The sequence below is a fragment of the Spermophilus citellus genome (genome assembly GCF_964194105.1).
Source record: "Spermophilus citellus genome assembly, chromosome: 7".
Taxonomy (NCBI): domain Eukaryota; kingdom Metazoa; phylum Chordata; class Mammalia; order Rodentia; family Sciuridae; genus Spermophilus; species Spermophilus citellus.
The window spans coordinates 154,452,591-154,469,899 of record NC_138188.1 but is presented as its reverse complement, the minus strand read 5'-3'; the positions used below and the strand labels follow the sequence as shown (position 1 = coordinate 154,469,899).

General features: G+C 48.0%; 1 protein-coding gene across 4 annotated transcripts in view; it reads right to left on the bottom strand.

The window, feature by feature from the left end:
* The window catches only part of EVA1C (eva-1 homolog C), an 84,590-nt gene that overhangs the window by 14,999 nt on the left and 52,282 nt on the right, over window positions 1-17,309 (bottom strand). For all 4 annotated transcript variants that reach the window (XM_081301302.1, XM_081301301.1, XM_081301303.1 and 1 more), the window contains one exon: window positions 4,675-4,818. In XM_081301302.1, the coding sequence (XP_081157428.1) occupies window positions 4,675-4,818 (144 nt within the window). The remainder of the gene's footprint in view (window positions 1-4,674; window positions 4,819-17,309) is intronic.

The following is a 17,309-nucleotide window of genomic DNA, read 5'->3' as shown; positions in this document are numbered from 1 at the left end:
GTGTTGGCGAGGATGTGGGGGAAAAGGTACACCCATACACTGCTGGTGGGAATGCAAATTGGTGCAGCCAATATGGAAAGCAGTATGGAGATTCCTTGGAAATCTGGGAATGGAACCATCATTTGACCCAGCTATCCCTCTCCTGGGTCTATACCCCCCAAAACTTAAAAACAACATCCTACAGGGACACAGCCACATCAATGTTTATTGCAGCCCAATTCATAATAGCTAAACTGTGGAGCCAACCTAGATGCCCTTCAGTGGATGAATGGATTAAAAAATGTGGCATATATACACAATGGAATTTTACTTAGCAATAAAAGAGAATAAAATCATGGCATTTGCAGATAAATGGATGGCATTGGAGAAGATAATGCTAAGTGAAGTTAGCCAATCCCCCAAAACCAAATGCTGAATGTTTTCTCTGATACAAGGTGACTGACTCATAGTAGGGTAGGGAGGGAGAGCATGGGAGGAATAGATGAATTCTAGATAGGGCAGAGGGGTATGAAGGAAAAGGAGTGGGCAGGGGATTAGCAAGGATGGTGGAATGTGATGGACATCATTATCCAAAGTACATGCATGAAGACACGAACTGGGTGTCAACATACTTGATATACAGAGATATGAAAAATTGTGGTATATTTGTGTAATAAGAATTTGTAATGCAGGGCTGGGGATGTGGCTCAAGCGGTAGCACGCTCGCCTGGAATGCGTGCGGCCCGGGTTCGATCCTCAGCACCACATACCAACAAAGATGTTGTGTCCGCCGAGAACTAAAAAAAAATAAATAAATATTAAAAAAAAAATCTCTCTCTCTCCTCTCTCACTCTCTCTTTAAAAAAAAAAGAATTTGTAATGCAAAAAAAAGCAAAACAAAGTACATGTATGAAGACATGAATTGATATGAACATACTTTATATACAAAGATATGAAAAATTGTGCTCTATATGTATAATAAGAATTGCAATACATTCCACTGTCGTATATTTAAAAAATAAAATCAATTATAAAAAAAGAATTTTACAGAGGAGCTCAGAGAGGAAGGGCATTCTAGAAAGAGCTCTGCAGGATAACCAGACTCAAGGGATAGCATCGCCTGTGTCTGACACAAGGTCATAGCAGGAAACTTGCTCATTTAGTATGTAAAAATGGCTCTGATATTGAAAGAATAGTTTAGGACATTTAAATAACAGGTATCAACACACCTGTCAGATTCTTCAAACCAGTTCAGGACAGGAGCAGGCACTGGGGTGTGATTTATTATCATCTCTCAAACCTGCTCCTCTCCACTTCAGGTAGGTTCATGAAAACACCAGCAAAGTGCTCTTATGGAGCACCTAATATGGCTGGACCCTGTTGTGGAAAGGTTAAACGATGCATCTAGTAGCCTGGTAAAGATGTGTATTGTTCCCTTTCTAAAGATAGAAAGTGGGGGCTCTAAGAGGCACCATCCCCCAGGAAGGGCAAAGCCTCCACTCCTGGTGTGGTTCACACAACACCCTCACTCTCTCCACCGTGATAGACTGTCCCTGACACATCCAGCCTTTGGGAATTGGATCCAAGATTATTTTAAAGGATTATAAAGATGGCAAAGTGATTCCCCCTCAGGAAGTCCCTCTTGAATCTGTGTGCCTGAAGCCAGACTCTAAGGGACGTGAATGGTTTGCTAAATTTGGGCAAAACCCTCATCTTGATCAACTGATAGGTTGATTGACTGACTAAATAAACCTACTGTGTCAAACTTGGATCAGTGCAGACTTTAAGAAAGAAATCTCCATAAATTGAACTTAGGACCTCAAATAATGCTTAACATCAGAGACAAAAATGGTTTGATGTAACCGTAGACTATGGGGTGCCCAGATGGTCGGTATGTGGGCCTTTAAACGGTGGCCACTGTCCTCTCCCCAGTCCTCCAAAAGAAGCTGTGGGGCCCCAGAAAATTGTCAGGGTGGGGATGCCGGCAGTGTCTGCCTTGGTGACCCTTGGACCACAAGAGGACCCAGGGCCTGTGTGATGGGAAGGAGCCCTCCGTGCAGAGAGGAGCGGGGGTCGGGGAGCTGGCTGAGCCACACAGGTCTGCCTTCCCACTGGGACAGCCAAAAATCCAGCTTCTCTATACAGTTTAGTTAATGGTAAAAATACAGAGTGAGGACCTCATATTGCAGCACTTTAAAGATGAGGACTGGAATGACGTGTCTCCAAATCCAATCAATGGCCACCTGCTCTGAGCTCTGAGTGCCCTGACGTCAGCCAGACGAGCTGCTGTAATGGGAACTGCAGAGGACTGCACAGCCCAGGCGCTCCCCCCAGGGCATGTGACAGTGCTGATATCAACCACCCAGCCCAGATGCAGGGCGGAAATGCGGAGCCACGAGGAAATGATGCTATAAGACGGGGAGGAATATTCTTTCTAAAATGCAAGTTCCTTGTGCTCTGTGAGAAAACCTTTCAGGGGTTCTCAGTGCCGTCAAGTACAACACACTTGAACTTCCCATCCCCCCATGTAGGCTGGAGCTCACCCCCCAGGCTTTGTCTATGCCCTGCCTTCTGCCTACCCTGCCCTTCCCTTCCCTTCTCCCCCTTTCACTTTGCAGACTCCCCCTGACACATGGTTACACCTGCCTCAGATACCACACCCCCTGAGAAGCCCTCCTGACCCCTGGAGTCTCCCTGAGTGCTCTTCATGGCACCATAACATAGAACCCCCATTTCCACTCTAGCCCCCACCTCCATGCCTGGCATGTCACTCACGCAATAAACACGCATGGCATGAATAAAGGTGAGCCTGAAGCAGCACTCTCCTGTCCCTCTCTGACCCAAGAACTCAGCCACAGAGCTGAGCCACAGAGCAGCGGTTCATGCCTGATGAAGGCCAGCGGTCAGACATACAGACGCTCACACCCACAGATTCTGGTGAGTCCCTTGATGCCTACCTCTTCCCTGACTGCCAATCTCATGAGGACGAGGACCATGTGCTTTGTTTGCCACTGAACCCTTAGCACCTGGCACAGCTCTGTGCTACAGAGAAGGCACATGGGATGTGCAGAATGGGACATGTGACACCCCGCCCCCAACCCCACCCCCGGTCCTGAAGTTCAGCTCATCTTTTTGGTAGGAGATAAGGAGAGCCACAGCCCTAGCAGAACAGGCCAGCAGAATCTGCTGCTGCTGGGCTTGAAAGCACACTGGAAAAGTCACCTCATTGGCAGGCTCAAGCCCCGCTCCTCACTCAGACCCAGCTGAGGAGGCCCGCAGGTCTAGGACTCCGAGTGACGAATGTTGAGCTTCCAGGGAACCTCAGCCAGGAAGGGCTCTAGGTCACCCAGAGCTTTTTAGATGCGGTGCAGGAAAAAAGACTGAGCCAGCCAAAGCAGCCTTCCTGTAGCAAATGTGGGTGCTACTATTTGGGGAATACACTTATCTAGTCATGTCATTGTACCTATTGTGGCCTTGACACTAGAGAAAGAATATTTTAGTTCAGTATATAGAAGTCTGGAGATGCAAGGGGGTTTTACCAGCCATAAAAAGGAATGCAGCACTGCCACATGCTCCAGCATGCTTAAACTGTGAAAATACACACCAAAGGTTACACACTGTATGACTCGAGTTATAGGAAATGTGCCGAAGAGACGAATCCCTGAAGACAGAAAGCAGACAGGTGGCAGCCCGGGGTTCAGGGGTGTAAGGGTAGATTCGGGGGAGTGGTGGGGTGGTGGTGGGGTGGGGCGCTGATTAGGGGCATGGCATTTCTTTGGGGGTGATCAGAATGTTCTTAAATTGTTTGTGGTGATGGTTGCACAATTTCATGTACCTACTAAAAACCATTGATTTGTACGTTTGAATGAGTGAATCGTGTGGCTTGGGCGTTACATCTCAATAAAGCTGTATCAAGAGTAACAACCACACAAGGCTGGAGATATTTGTCAGGGGAAAAAGGTATCAAGCTCTTCTTTATAGAACTCTTTTCTTTCCTTTGCTTTGTGCTCATTTAAAAAAAAAATCAACGTATTAATCTTACAAAGTAGAGATCTACAGTTCCCTCAGAAGAATAACGAACGACTGGCTTTTAAGTAGTTTTATGGAATTGGAATCTAAACAAAGCAAGCATTTCATTCTATTATTTAAAGACACTAGAAAAACAAAGTAGTGCTGTCATACCACCCTTTTAATTGATTCGGGGTAAGCATTTGATCTGTTGACTCAGTGCTGAGGGTACGTAGATAAAAGAGCTGTTGGCAGCACAGAGAGTTAGTCATTTAGGGCCCCAGAGAAGCTCTAGAAGGTTAAGTAGGAGCCAGGCCATTCTTCGGTGAACTTGCATGACACACCAATAAATTTTCAAGCTGCGTAAGAACCCAGATTGCAATCGCTGTTCCCGGTGACCTCCGTGTTCTCTCTCCTGGCTAGTCCTTTTCCTACCCCCACCTCCTGCCAATCAGATTGCTACGACCTTAAACTCTGACCAAAGAAAATTCTGTTACTTATCTGATGTGAATGCCATAAACAAGAATCAGGACTAGAGAGGGGGTCTGGAACGTCTGGGATGGCCACACTGTCTCAGAAGTGGAGTCCTTTGGCTCCTTGGCTCCATGCAAACTCCTTTGGTTGACACAATCGTCACCTCCCAAAGAGGCAGCATCTTGGAGTAGCTGGGTCAGGGTTCATTCTTACCGCATGCGTAGGTAACTGTGAGGTATTTCTTCACTCCTGGCAGGCAGGGGCTTCCGAAATGGTGATTGTTGACAGGGATTTTGCATCTCTGCTTCCCGTAGCACCTTCTGGACAGGACTTGTAAGGCGGAGTAAGACACACAGTCTGTAAGGGAAAGTGAACTTTAGGGTTCATTCCACACTAGGCTGCCACCAGCTATGGCATCTCTGTAAGTACATATACAGACTTCAAATCAGATGAAGGTAGTTCCCCTGCTTATCCTTTATTCTCATTAAAGAACCCAACATGGCAAATGCCATAATATCAATCTTCTTTATAGCTGAATAATATTCCATTGTGTATATATACCACATTTTCTCTGTCATGCTTAGTGAAATAAGCCAACCTTTCAACCTTTCCCACTCTTTGGAATATTTAATTTGTTTATTCTAAGACTCCCTCTCCCCTACATGAACATAAGCTCCGTGAAGGAATACTTCTCTCTTGTTTATCATCTAACTGCTCCTGCCTGGCCCACTGCAGGAGCCCAATAAATAAGTTGATGGATGAATAAATAAAATGAAATAATAAAGACAAAAATGTGTTTTCCCGCCCCCTGACACAATGCCATCATAGTTAGTATTAACTGAACACTGATTTCTCTGGTTTCCATGTGTCCCCCATACATAGATCATGTGTTGGAAACTTGACCCTCAAAGTCATTTGATAGTGGTGTGTAGAGGTGGGGCTCTTTAGCTCTTTAGGATTAGATGAAGTCATGAGGGGGCGACCCCCATAATGTCATTCATGCTTTTACAAGAAGAGGAAGAGAGACCCCCAAGCTAGCAGGATCACTCTGTCTCACCATGTGAAACCCTCTGCATTAGAACCAGAAAGAAGACTCTCGCAGAAGCTGCTGCCATACTCCTGGACTTTTCAGCTTCTAAAACCTTGAACCAAATACACTTCTATTCTTTATAAATTACCCAGTCTCAGGTGTTTTATTATAGCAACAGAAAATGGACTATTATACCTATAGAGGATGACGTGCTGTGCTATGTACTGTTGGGAAAAAAAAACTCAAGAAGACCCCTCCCTTGCCTTCTCAGGATGTGCAGTGGAGTTGGAGAGACAAAACCCATATGTGAGACCAGTGTCTAATAGGTCACCAAGGGACACTGTGAATGAATGTCAGCAAGGAGTGGTCCAGAAAAGAGGTCCTTGAGGTCAAGAGCCAGAGGGATCACTGTGGACCAGAGAGGTCAAGACAGGCTTTGGGGTGGGGAGGGGCTTGGTCATGGAAGAAACAGCATGAGTTGGCAGAAGCAGGCCAGAGGGAAATGTATGAACAGAGGTGAGAGGACCAGGAGCAACCCAGGGGCTGGCCATGAGCTGCAAGAGTGTGTGGGTGGGGCTGGGCAGGACCGAGACCGCCTCTGACTGCTCAGCTAACGAATTTGAACTTCCTTCTGCAAGCAACTGGAGGCCTAAAGAAATGGTCTGACACTAATGACCACTGGGCTCAGGGGACAGGATGACCTGGAGAGAAATGGAAATAAAGACAGGGACAACAGTCTGGAATCCATTTTAAATATGCACAGTGGGGGCAGCTGAGGGTTTGAAGAGCAGGGAATGGAAAGGGAGGGAATTTTAGAGACCTTGCAAAATTCAACCAAGTTGTAATGCTATGACGACAGCTGACATTGGGCCAGTACTGTTCTTAACAGCCTATGTTAATTGATTTAATGTTCCCAATGGCCCTATGAGATAGGCTTTTGATCACACACACACACACACACACACACTCACACACACACACACACACACACACACACATTTTAGGGATGAGAAAGTTCTAGAACCTCACAGAGCTAGAGAGTAGTGGGACATGGACATGAAAATTGCCAAGGCTCCTGAACCTGCCCGTCTGAGCTCTGAGCTCTGTTCTCCAGGTGACTTGTGGAGCGCAGGTGAGGGAGCTCTCCAGACAAGGGCAGATCTTGAGCTGTGGGCCTGGGACGCTGTGGTGCTGCTGACCATGATCGAGGAAGCAGTAGGAATGGACAGTCTGCAAACAAGAAATACCGTCCTGCATTCAAGACGGAAGGGGGCTTTCAAGAGGATGTGTAGATGTGGAGGCGGCCAGGACAGGCTCAGGCTGGGGAGACCAGGGGCTGGTGGTCAGGGGAACAGAAGCAGGAGTCGTGTGTGTGTCTGCTCACGTCTTACAGGACAAGCTCCTCTATCCTCCTCTCCAACAACCCCCCTGCCCTCCCCTACCCAGGCCTGTCTCCATCCTGGTCTCTCTCCTTCTGGCAAGGGCCGGCTGTGCCCCTTGCCTCTGCTGTACCTTCCCACTCCTCAGTGTCCTCTGTCCCACCCATACCCTGAAACTGATCCCTTTCCGAGGGTCACAGGAACCAAAAATTGTCACATCCAAGAGGTGGAAGCCAATCCCAGTTTCTCTCTGTCTCTGGAACTTCTGGTGCCTGAGCTCTTGTTGGAGGATTTCTTCCCAACCTTGGCGCCCTGGTGCCCTTTATCCCAGTCTGTCTCCAATTCCTCTACCCAGAGCCTCTGCAGTGCTGCCACCCAAAGCAAGCTCACTCCCTGATCTGGGCTCTCTCTCCCATGTCCTCCATCTGGGCTGCAATTCCATCCCTGTTGCTGCCAAACCACTGGATTGCAGCTTTCAGTTGGGGCCTGTCTTCAGAAGACCTTGAGCAACGATTGCCCGGACTGCACTTGTGGAGCGTCTCCCTCCGATGTGCGGACCAAATGCACCATCTCGCCCATTCCCCCACCAACATCCAAGAGCACCACCCTCCCCTGCGGGCTCTCCAGGTTACCTTCTCGGATTCCTGCTGCCTGCCTGTCTTTGTGGCTGGTAGAAACACTTTCACAGGAGCCTCAATGGGAAGCCTCTGCTCCCCCCTCCTCCTCCTCACACCCTCCTATCTGATGCAGGACATGAGGAGCCAGGAGGATTAGAGAGAAGAAAGTGAAACGGAAGAGGATACCTGATGAAGACAGGGGAGGTGCAGAAGGGGAAGCCCTGAAAGCCAGGGCCCAGGGGCAGCAGGGCAGGAGGTGGACAGTCAGGCCAACAGAGAGCCAGTGGGTCGGGGGAAGAAGCGTGCCCTGGATGTGCTCATCTGGTGCTTTCAGAATGGGCCACAGAAAACGTGGGTCAGGCTCTGGGAGGGCTTGGGAGGAAGCAGCATTACCCATAAGTGTGTGGAGTGAACAAATGACCCTGGACGAAAGTGGACGGTTTGTCGTGACCCAGCCCTTACTGTGGGTGAGTGGGCATGGAATGGCACTGGAGATGGCAGGGGACGTGAGTTCCTCTGGTGGGGCTGGCTGTGCGTGCACAGAGGCACAAATGTGGGTGGTGATGGGTTAGGTCTTACAGAAGCCATGGTGTCGGCACAGAAGCCAGGTGGGGTTGTGCTGTGGCTGGAGGTGTCCCCCAGAGTCTGTGTGCTGTATACTCACTCCCCAAATTCACATGTCGATTGGTACATGGAGGTGGGGCCTTGGGGGGTGACTAGGATTAGGTGAGGTCATCATGGTGGGGCCCCCGTGATGACATTAATGACTTTATAGGAAGAGGAAGATAGATCTGAGCTAGCACCATTGCTCTGTCTTGTCCTGATGCCCTTCACTGTGTTATGACACTGCAAGAAGATCCTCACCAGATGCCATCTCCTTGGACTTCCTGGCCTCCAGAATGGTAAGCTAAATTCTTTGTAAATTAGCCAGTCTGTGGTATTTTGTTATAGTAACAGAAAACAACCTGAAGCTAAAATCATAAATCAATAAATATATCTGCTGAGAAAAAAAAAGGGTCAGGAAAAAAAGTAAGTAATGGAAGGATTCAGGATGCAGGTAACCTCAATGGCTGATCCACAGAGAGGTTAATGCATGTGATCAAACGGGCCAGTACAGACGTCAATCAATAAATGGCGGCTCCTTTGCCAAGGATGCTGGCATCAACTATATTCCAAGGAGCCCCAGCATTCTCAGGAAGCACCTTGGGGACTACACAGGGTAAGTAAAGGGAAAGAGCACGTTTCATTGCTGAGGGCCATTGCCAAGTAGGAATGACGCATCGAAATTTCCTTGCCAGCGTACCCCATGTTGCTTAGAGGACATTCGCTGGGACATTGCATGTATGCTTTAGTAAGGTGACCTTGCTCAAGGACCAGGGCGGATCCCGGTTTAGAGCTGATCAGGTTTTAGGGAGTATCCCGTCCTTGGGTTTAGGAAAGTTCCAGGTTTAAGGTGTACCCTGCGGGGGAATAGGGCGTATCCTGCTGCCTCAGGCACGCCGATCCTTGAGTTCCCGTTGAGTTCTCCTGAGATTCAGAAAGTATTGGAAAAGAAAGCCTCGTGGAGTAGGTGAATTGGGCGGCGGCAGAACTGGGATTTCCCCAGAACGTGTGTAGAGGCCGGTGTGAGTTCGGGAATAAAGAATTGCTGTTTGAATCTACAAAGCTGTGAGAGGCTCGTGATCTTGTGCCCAGCCAAGACTGCGGCATTTCATGGACGCTCTGCTTTCATCTCTGGGTCCGCTGAAGAGCTGTCAAAGAGTCTGGGAAAAGAAATCTCTATGGCTAACCACTAAAATCTCCAGTGGCTAAACACTAACCATAGGAAAGACAATGACCTTAAGGAAAAGACAATCAAATATATGTATTTGGCCCTCTGTATCTCCAAGTTTCACATCCAAACAACCACACGTAGAAAATATTTTTTAAATTCCTGAAACTTCCCAAAAGCAAAGCTTGAGTTTGCCGCACTCTGAGTACTATGCTGACTCCACGAGAATGAAGTGGTGCAAAGCATTCTATTAGATAATAGAAGTAACCTTCAGATGATCTGAAGTTTACAGAGGACATGCAAAAAAATAAAATAAAAAAAAAATACAGAGGACATGCATAGTCGGTAGGCAAATACTACAGCATTTCATTTAAGGGTCCGAGGGGTCCTGAGCCATCCCCAGCAGATACTGAGGGATAACTGTATACACATCACCACTAATGGTGAGGACTGTTATAAAAGGAAGGATTTGGATATATTCATGAAAGTTCTGATCTATTTTGTTAAGAACAATTCCACAATGCCTGATAATTAGGGTGCTGGTCACACAGCAGGAACTCAACCAATAGGTATTTAACAAATGAACTAGTGAATTGAAATAAACAGCTTGGCCCATCAGGCAATGCATACATCCCATGTATCTGGCTCTAGAATGTGGGGTTTGGGGGGAAGGGGAGCCCCTGATCTGTACGTTGGAATCTGGGCTGAGAAGAGCTGTCTCCAGGGAAGTTATTCAACTGTCATTCTTCTGAGTGGCTCGTGGGTCAGCTCTCCTCAGCAATCCACCCTGGGCTTGGAGTGAATCCATCCTTCCCTGCCGGCCTCAGAATACTCCAGCCTAAAGGAGGCAGCTTGCCAGGCCTACTCTCTTGGTTCCTTCTGAGTGACAAGTACCCAGAGCAAGTCAAGAAGTTGATAAAGCTGGAACAGACTGTTTTACAAGCCTGTCTACACCAAGTGCCAGAGATGTCAAGTACATCCTTGGGAAGAGCAGATTCACCTCTACTGCAGGTTGAGCATCCATAATCCCCAAATCTGAGACCCAAAATGCCTCAAAATCTGAACTTACTGAAGGCCAACATGACCACCCCATGGAAAATTTCATACCGTGAAATTATGTTTCCTCCACAAAATTATTTAAAATATTGTATGACATCATTTCCAGGCGCTGCGTAGAAGCTTTCTATGAAACAGAAATCAATTTCACGTTCAGACTCGGGCTCTGTTCCCAAGGTATCTCATTATATATATATGCAAATGTTCCAAAATCTGAAACGTACAATCCAATGCAAAAGACCCTGTGTCCCAAGCCCCTGGATAAGGGACACTCAGCCAGCAGTGCAGTGGGATCACTAGGTCCTTGAGTCACCCAAGGCTCAAGTTAAGGTTTAGTAAAGAGACTGTTCGCAGAGGTGGGGCTGGAAGGAGGATGTGGGGCACCATGGAGGACCCAAGGGAAGGAACAGAGAAGAGAGATTGTCACATCTCCTCAAGGGGCCGGGGCACAGAGGGGGAAGCTCCACAGAAAGGGAGGCTGGATGGAGCTGGGGCCTTGGGGTGAGCGTGGTGACGCTTCTGTGGTGCTGAGAGGGATGTCCTGCCAGACGGGAGCCCTGGGGGAAGGAGAGGGTGTGCTCCCCCGCTGCCCACCCAGCGCTCGCTCAGTGTCCCGTGAGGCTGGTGCAAAGCGACTGTGAGCTGAAGGTCCACATAATGTTGGTGTTCTCCTCAGCTGTCCCTGAGCGTCCCCGGAAGCCTGCCTGGTTAAGACTGAATGTCATCTACCTGCAGCAGCTGCAAGGGGCAGAACAGAACAGTGGCCAAGGGCCTGGCCTCGGGCCAGCTGAAGCCTCAGTTTCCCACTCGGACAGTAAAGGTTCTAGGAGATGATTCCAGGTTGCGACAGGAAGTGAAACCCTTCAAGTACAATGTCTGATGCTGGTACCCACTGTTTCCGGTCACCTTCATCATCATCAGGCCTCTTTAATTAGATGGTGTTAAAGTGCAGATTTTAAGCGTCCCCAAAAGAGCCACGTACTGAAGGCTTGGTCCCAGGCTGGCACTATTGAGAGATGTAGAACCTATAAGCGGTAGGCCCAGTAGAAGGTCTTCAGGTCATTGGTGGTGTGCCCTTGATGTGCTGGCCGGACTTCAGCCCCTTCCTCTTCTTCTCTCATTGGTGCCCAGGCCATGAGGTAGGCAGCTTTGCCGTCCTATGTGCTCCCCACCATGATGTGCTGCCTCACCACAGCCTCAAAGGCAATGGGGCCAACCAAGCATGCACTGAAACCTCCGAAAACATGAACCCAAATAACCTTTCTGCCTTTACAAGTTGATTATATCTGGTATTTTGTTATAGTAATAGGAAACTGCTGATAGGAAAGTGGGACTTTTGAAATAGGCCTAGAGGACTTTGACAACTGATAGTCTAAATTATACTCCTTCATTGGTCCTGTGAAGTGAAAACAAGCACAGATGGTCTGTTGTGCAGAAGTAAATATTAAGACCTGTATATAGAAAAAAAAATGGAAGGAGATTCACAAAGACGGTCATAGAGGATATTGTTTGTTAGAGGGAATGATGCAAGGTTCCTTCTCACCCCTATTGATTTTAAGGTACTTTCCAAGTTTTCGTAAGTTAACATTGCTTTAAAATAAGAAAGTATAAAATGAACTTTCTCAAAAAATAGGATAAGATTCATGTCTGGACAGAAGACAGATTTTGAGTAGCAAGTGTCTTGGAGGCATTTTTTTTTTCATAGCGTAACATTTTCTGTACATATTATATTAAACTATTCTTTGTATAACTTAACTTGCCCCAGAAGCCATGAGAAGTTTCTCTAGACTAAAGACATCCTCTCGATGTTCCTGCGGTTTATTTTTTTTACTGCTTTGTGGACGCACAGGGCTGATTAAGGATATTTTTGTTGTCTTTAGGAGCCTGGTTGTTATTTGGGGTTCTTGGCTGAGCACATTTACCAGTTGGGAAAAACAAAAGATTCTGTTTCTCCTCAAATAAACTCAACTGCAGTCCAGGAGCCTGAGGCGACCCAAAGCCCCTCCCCCACCGGACCAGGACAGTCAAGAGGAGCACAGTGCAGCACGGGTCCCCCACGGGTCCCGCGCGGGTCCCTGTACAGCGCGGGTCCCACTGCAGCAGGCTGTGCGGGGAATTACCAACACTATCTTAGAAGGTCGATGTTTTAAAACATAATTCTTCTTGTTTCCTCTTTTTTTCTGTTAATTTTTCATATTAAAAAGCACAGATAAGCCAAAACCTGGAGAAAAAAAGATCTCCAATAAATCCTGCTATCAAGAAAAAAAAATTGACCTTTAAAGAACATTCCTCCCTTTTCTGTGTGTGAAAGTCCTTCTCCATCAATGGCCGCACATCATTTCACCATGGATGATACTCCTTCCCACGCAGTAATATATTTGCAAATGTTTTAACATAAGCATTATCTTAAAAGAGCTGCACTTTTAAATTTTTTTTTTTTTTTTTTTTTTTTTGTGTGTGTGTGGATGTGACAACATCCTTAAAGCATAAGCATGGTAGCTTCTGTAGGAGTTCTTGGTGTTGGATTCCTTTGTCAGAGGGTATTAAAAACATTAGGGCTTGGGACACAGACTCCAAACTAGAATCCCGAAAACTGGCTCTGGTACATATCACTGCCAGAATTGTACAAGTGTCCTCTACACATTGTGCTTTCATAGAGCTTTGTGGATAAATGTGCCAGACCATATTCTTTAAAGCTAACAGAAGAAGAGGGCGGCGGGGGAAAGACTCACAGTGGTACACACCTGCAATCCCAGCAACTCGGGAGGCTGAGGCAAGAGGATTGCAAGTTTGAGGCCAGCCTCAGCAATTGAGCAAGGCCCTAAGCAACACAGCAAGACGCCCCTGTCTCAAAATAAAAATCAAAAGGGCTGGGGAGATGGCTCCGTGGTCAAGCACTCTTGGGTTTGATCCACGATCCGCAGTAGGAGAAATAAGGACTCCCAGGAATAAGCCGATGGGAGGTCTTGGGGCCATTGGGGCAGTGGACAGGTTTCCGTGGGAGTGAAAGAAGTTATCTCAGTGAAAGAACCCACAGTGTGGTTTCAGGAAGTGGCCCCAGGTGATGAAGGTCTGACTCAGGTTTGATCAGGTCCTTGTTGGCACTGAGCTCTGACCCATTCGCAGGGTTTTGCCGTGGCTGTCCAGGGTTAGTTCCCTCCCACGCTGATCTGCTTTGCGCCCTGTGCTGCTGGATGACTAGACTCCCCTCCCGTCCCCAATACGTGTGATAACAAGGTCTTCAACCACTCCAGCTTTGAGTTTTGGCAGTTGTTGAACACTGAGACTGCAGTTAATCGCTCTGTACAGCCTGTGTTTATTTAGATAATTGGGCTGGCTGCTCTTAAGTGGCCCGTCTTGGCAGTGGGAGCTCCTGGCACCCCTGATCTTTGGCTGAGAAGCCCGGACCTGCCCACACTTGGCCTTGGGACAGCCTGAGCCCCGCCTCTGCGGCCCGTCCTCTTATTAAGGAAATAGCAGAATCCCTGGATCCTTCCCAGAAAATGTAACCGCAGCAGGAAGTGACGCCCCGCCGTGGACAGCCCACCGGGCTCAGTTCTGAATCCCACGGCCTCCTCCTTTGGGAAGGCTCACTCTTTCTCGTGTGAATGCCACGTGCTCATGTTCACGGCTCATGCTCAGTGGGGACTGACCAGGAGCCGCCGATTTCATGCCTTCCTTTCCGGTTCCCTTCCACCGGATGAGGCCTAAGTTCCAATGGGCCCAAGTTGCTCCAAGACCTTTCATAAATGCCTCTGGGCAAGCCACCGGCTAAAGGAACTCAGATCCGTCTCTTGACAGACCCCGCAGGAGAGGACAATGTCGCTTTTTGAAGAAGTTCTCACGCTGGCTTGTTCGTCTTCCTTTTTACTCTAGAGCGTGGTCATCCCTCTTGTGTTGGTTTGGGAGAGCTGCTGTGACATGTGCCACAGACGGAGCGGCTCAAATACCAGAAATGTGTGTCTGGGGGCAGGGAGCGAGATCAGGATGTCAGCAGGCTGGTTTCCTCGGGGCCTGGCTCCTTGGCTTGCCGTCTTCCCCCGGTGTCTTCACACAGACATCGCTCTGGACATACCTCCTCTTAGAAGGACGCCAGTCATCTTGGATGAGGGCCAGTCCTTATGACCTCATTTTATCTTAATCACCTCTTTAAAGACCCCATCCCCAAACAAGGCCACATTCTGAGGGACAGGGTTAGGGCTTCAATGTATGCGTTTTGGAGGGGAAGAAGTAACCCAAAACAGCCTCCAAGGTGATTCCCTGTGTAGCCTCTTCCCACAAACCCTAAGAGGGTCTGTGTGCCCAGGAGAGTGTGGCTGAGGTCAGAGTAGGCCCCTCTAACTGCTCTCTGTGTAACCTTCTGGGGAGAAGCCAGATGCCATGTTTCTTTTTAAACAATTAAATTTTGGAGTATTTTGTTACATAGTCATAGAAAATGGATATGCATTTTGATACCTGGAAATGGATGGCTGGGGTAACAGAATCCTAAACTGTGGGAATGCCTCTGGACTAGGTGACAGAGTTGAGCTGGGAGGACCCTGAGGGGGGTTTAGGGTAAGTCTGGGGGCTTGAGGAGAAGCCCGGCCTCTGTAGTCTTTGTGCCCTTTGGCTGCGGGTGGCCTCGGAGCAGAGCTTGATTCTATGGGGAATGGCAGGACCTGCAGGGACGTTCCCTGAGGGGCCTGGGCTGCCCTCCCCCTGATTTTGGTTGGAGCAGCTGTATCTTTACATTTTACTCTGCTGTGCCACACAAATATGACCCTCTGTGTGTGGGATGGTGGGAGAAGGTTGGGAAGCTCCGTTCAAGACAAGGGTGTGGTGTGGGACCCATTGTGACCACTTCACGCCGGCCTCCCCATGCCTGGCTGTCTTGATGCAATTCCAAAGGGGGCAGCTGAAGACATCATGCCCAGAACACGGGGGCACTGCCCTCCTCCCTCTGCACCCAGGACAGAGGCTGTTTTGAGGCAGGAGTGAGTACCCTCAGATTCTTGGAAACGTTCAGTAGGAGCACGTATCCCCTTGGAAGGGTCCTGACAGCCAGGCAGCCCTGGGGATGCTGGTAGGGGCATGATGGCATCTCATTCATAACTTGGTGATCACATACACACACATCCTGACTTCTACCAGAGGCCCCTCTACACAGCCGCTCCGTCCCTTCCTCTGAAATTTGTTCTGCATGCAATATACATGGAATAGAAAAAGGTACCAGCCCTGCACAATAAACCAGAACTACAAGTTCAGAAATAATAGACTGCAGGAAAAGCACACGAAGGGCTACTCTCTGTACTCTTCCAAGAGGCCCTAAAAATTTGTAAAATCAATGTAACAACCAATAAAAATCCCAACAGGAAAAAAGAAAAAGGCTGCAGAGATCATGTGTGCAAATATGAACACAAGAATCTCAAAACCATGGGGAAACGTTCAAGGTCATTCATAATTCAAGAAACAAACGAAAACGGTGTTGCAGGATCATTTTACACCTCTCAGATTGGAAACAGCCAGGAAAATCATACATATGGCTGCCAGAATTGTAGGCAAAGCCGAAGTTATGCCTCACTGTTTACACACAGAAGGTGGTAGGACAAGATTTTGGAAAGAACTTTGATGATACACATGAAGAACTGTAACCATGCCCATGCCCCGGTTGGTAGAAGATGTCTGAGAATGTCTCCCAAGAAAATAATCTAGGAGAAAGAAAAAGCTACAAACACAAAGTCATTATACGTTACTCAGAATATTTTGAAAGTCCGAAGCAACAAGACTATCCAGCCACCAGGCAATGGTTAAATAAGTGTGTAATGTAGGGGCTGAGCTTGTGGCTCAGTGGCGGAGCGCTTGCCTAGCACATGCGAGGCCCTGGGCTCAATCCTCAGCACCACATAAAAATAAATAAACAAAATAAAGGTGTTGTGTCCATCTACAACTAAAAAAATTTTTTTTAAAATAAATGAGTGTGTAACATATTCCTTTAACAAGATGGTAGGGAGGGATGGACAGAGTTAGGACCTTGTTGGTCACCTGGAAAAACACCCAGGACAAAGGAAAACGAAAAAAGCAGAATGCAAATTACCATGATGCTTGAGATGGCAGGACTTTGAAGAAATAAAGAATAGATGCGTTATCACCTGGACACAATGTGCAGTTGGATCTTTTTGTTGTTTCTGTTAAGTATTATTTCAGTGTTGGTGCAGAAAGGGAAAATAATGATGATAGTGATGAGGATGAGGATGAGGATGAGGATGACGATATTTTAGAAAGGCCTAGAAATGCTCTCTCCCTCAGTGTCTGAATCTTAAAGCCACACTTCACTGTTGTGAAAACCGAAGCCGTCCCTGACCACTGGGGGCTTCTTGGTGATGTGTGACTGAGCCTGAAGCACATGCGAGAGGAAACGTATGCCGGCCACCCTCTCAAACCAGATGTTCCGGGATGCAAACTGGAGAACACCCTCCTAATGGTGGATCATGAGAACCAGTCTGTCTACTGAATCATGCCAGGGTCTAGGGTAGAGGATAAATAGCCCTTTCCCCTTCTTCAAAGCCAGGCGGCCGAGCTGCAGAACCTACCGGGAAAGCGGAGCTGAGATCACACACACGCTGGCAGCCTGTGGCCTGGATGTCGCCCATAGGCATGTTTTGTTTGGCTCCCTTGGTGTTTTAAAAGCTGGAACATTTCACATTTTTTGAAAACCCAGATTTCCAGCATCTCATGAGTGGTTAGAAGCTGTAACAGCAGGCCCACATTCCCAGACGACCATCTCTCTTCAGGAGCTGTGTGGGCACCTCTGTGTGCTGGGGTGTGGTTGGGGACTCTGGTTCATTCACACGTCTCCAGGTTCACACGGGCACTTGTTCTGTGCCAGGCGCCACTCTCGTTGCTGGGAATTCCACAGACCTGGTACCTGCAGAGCTCAGATTCTGGGGAGATGGGCCACACCCAAACATCATGGAGTCCTTTCACCCGAGGAAGAAAATCAACCAGGGGTGGCTGGA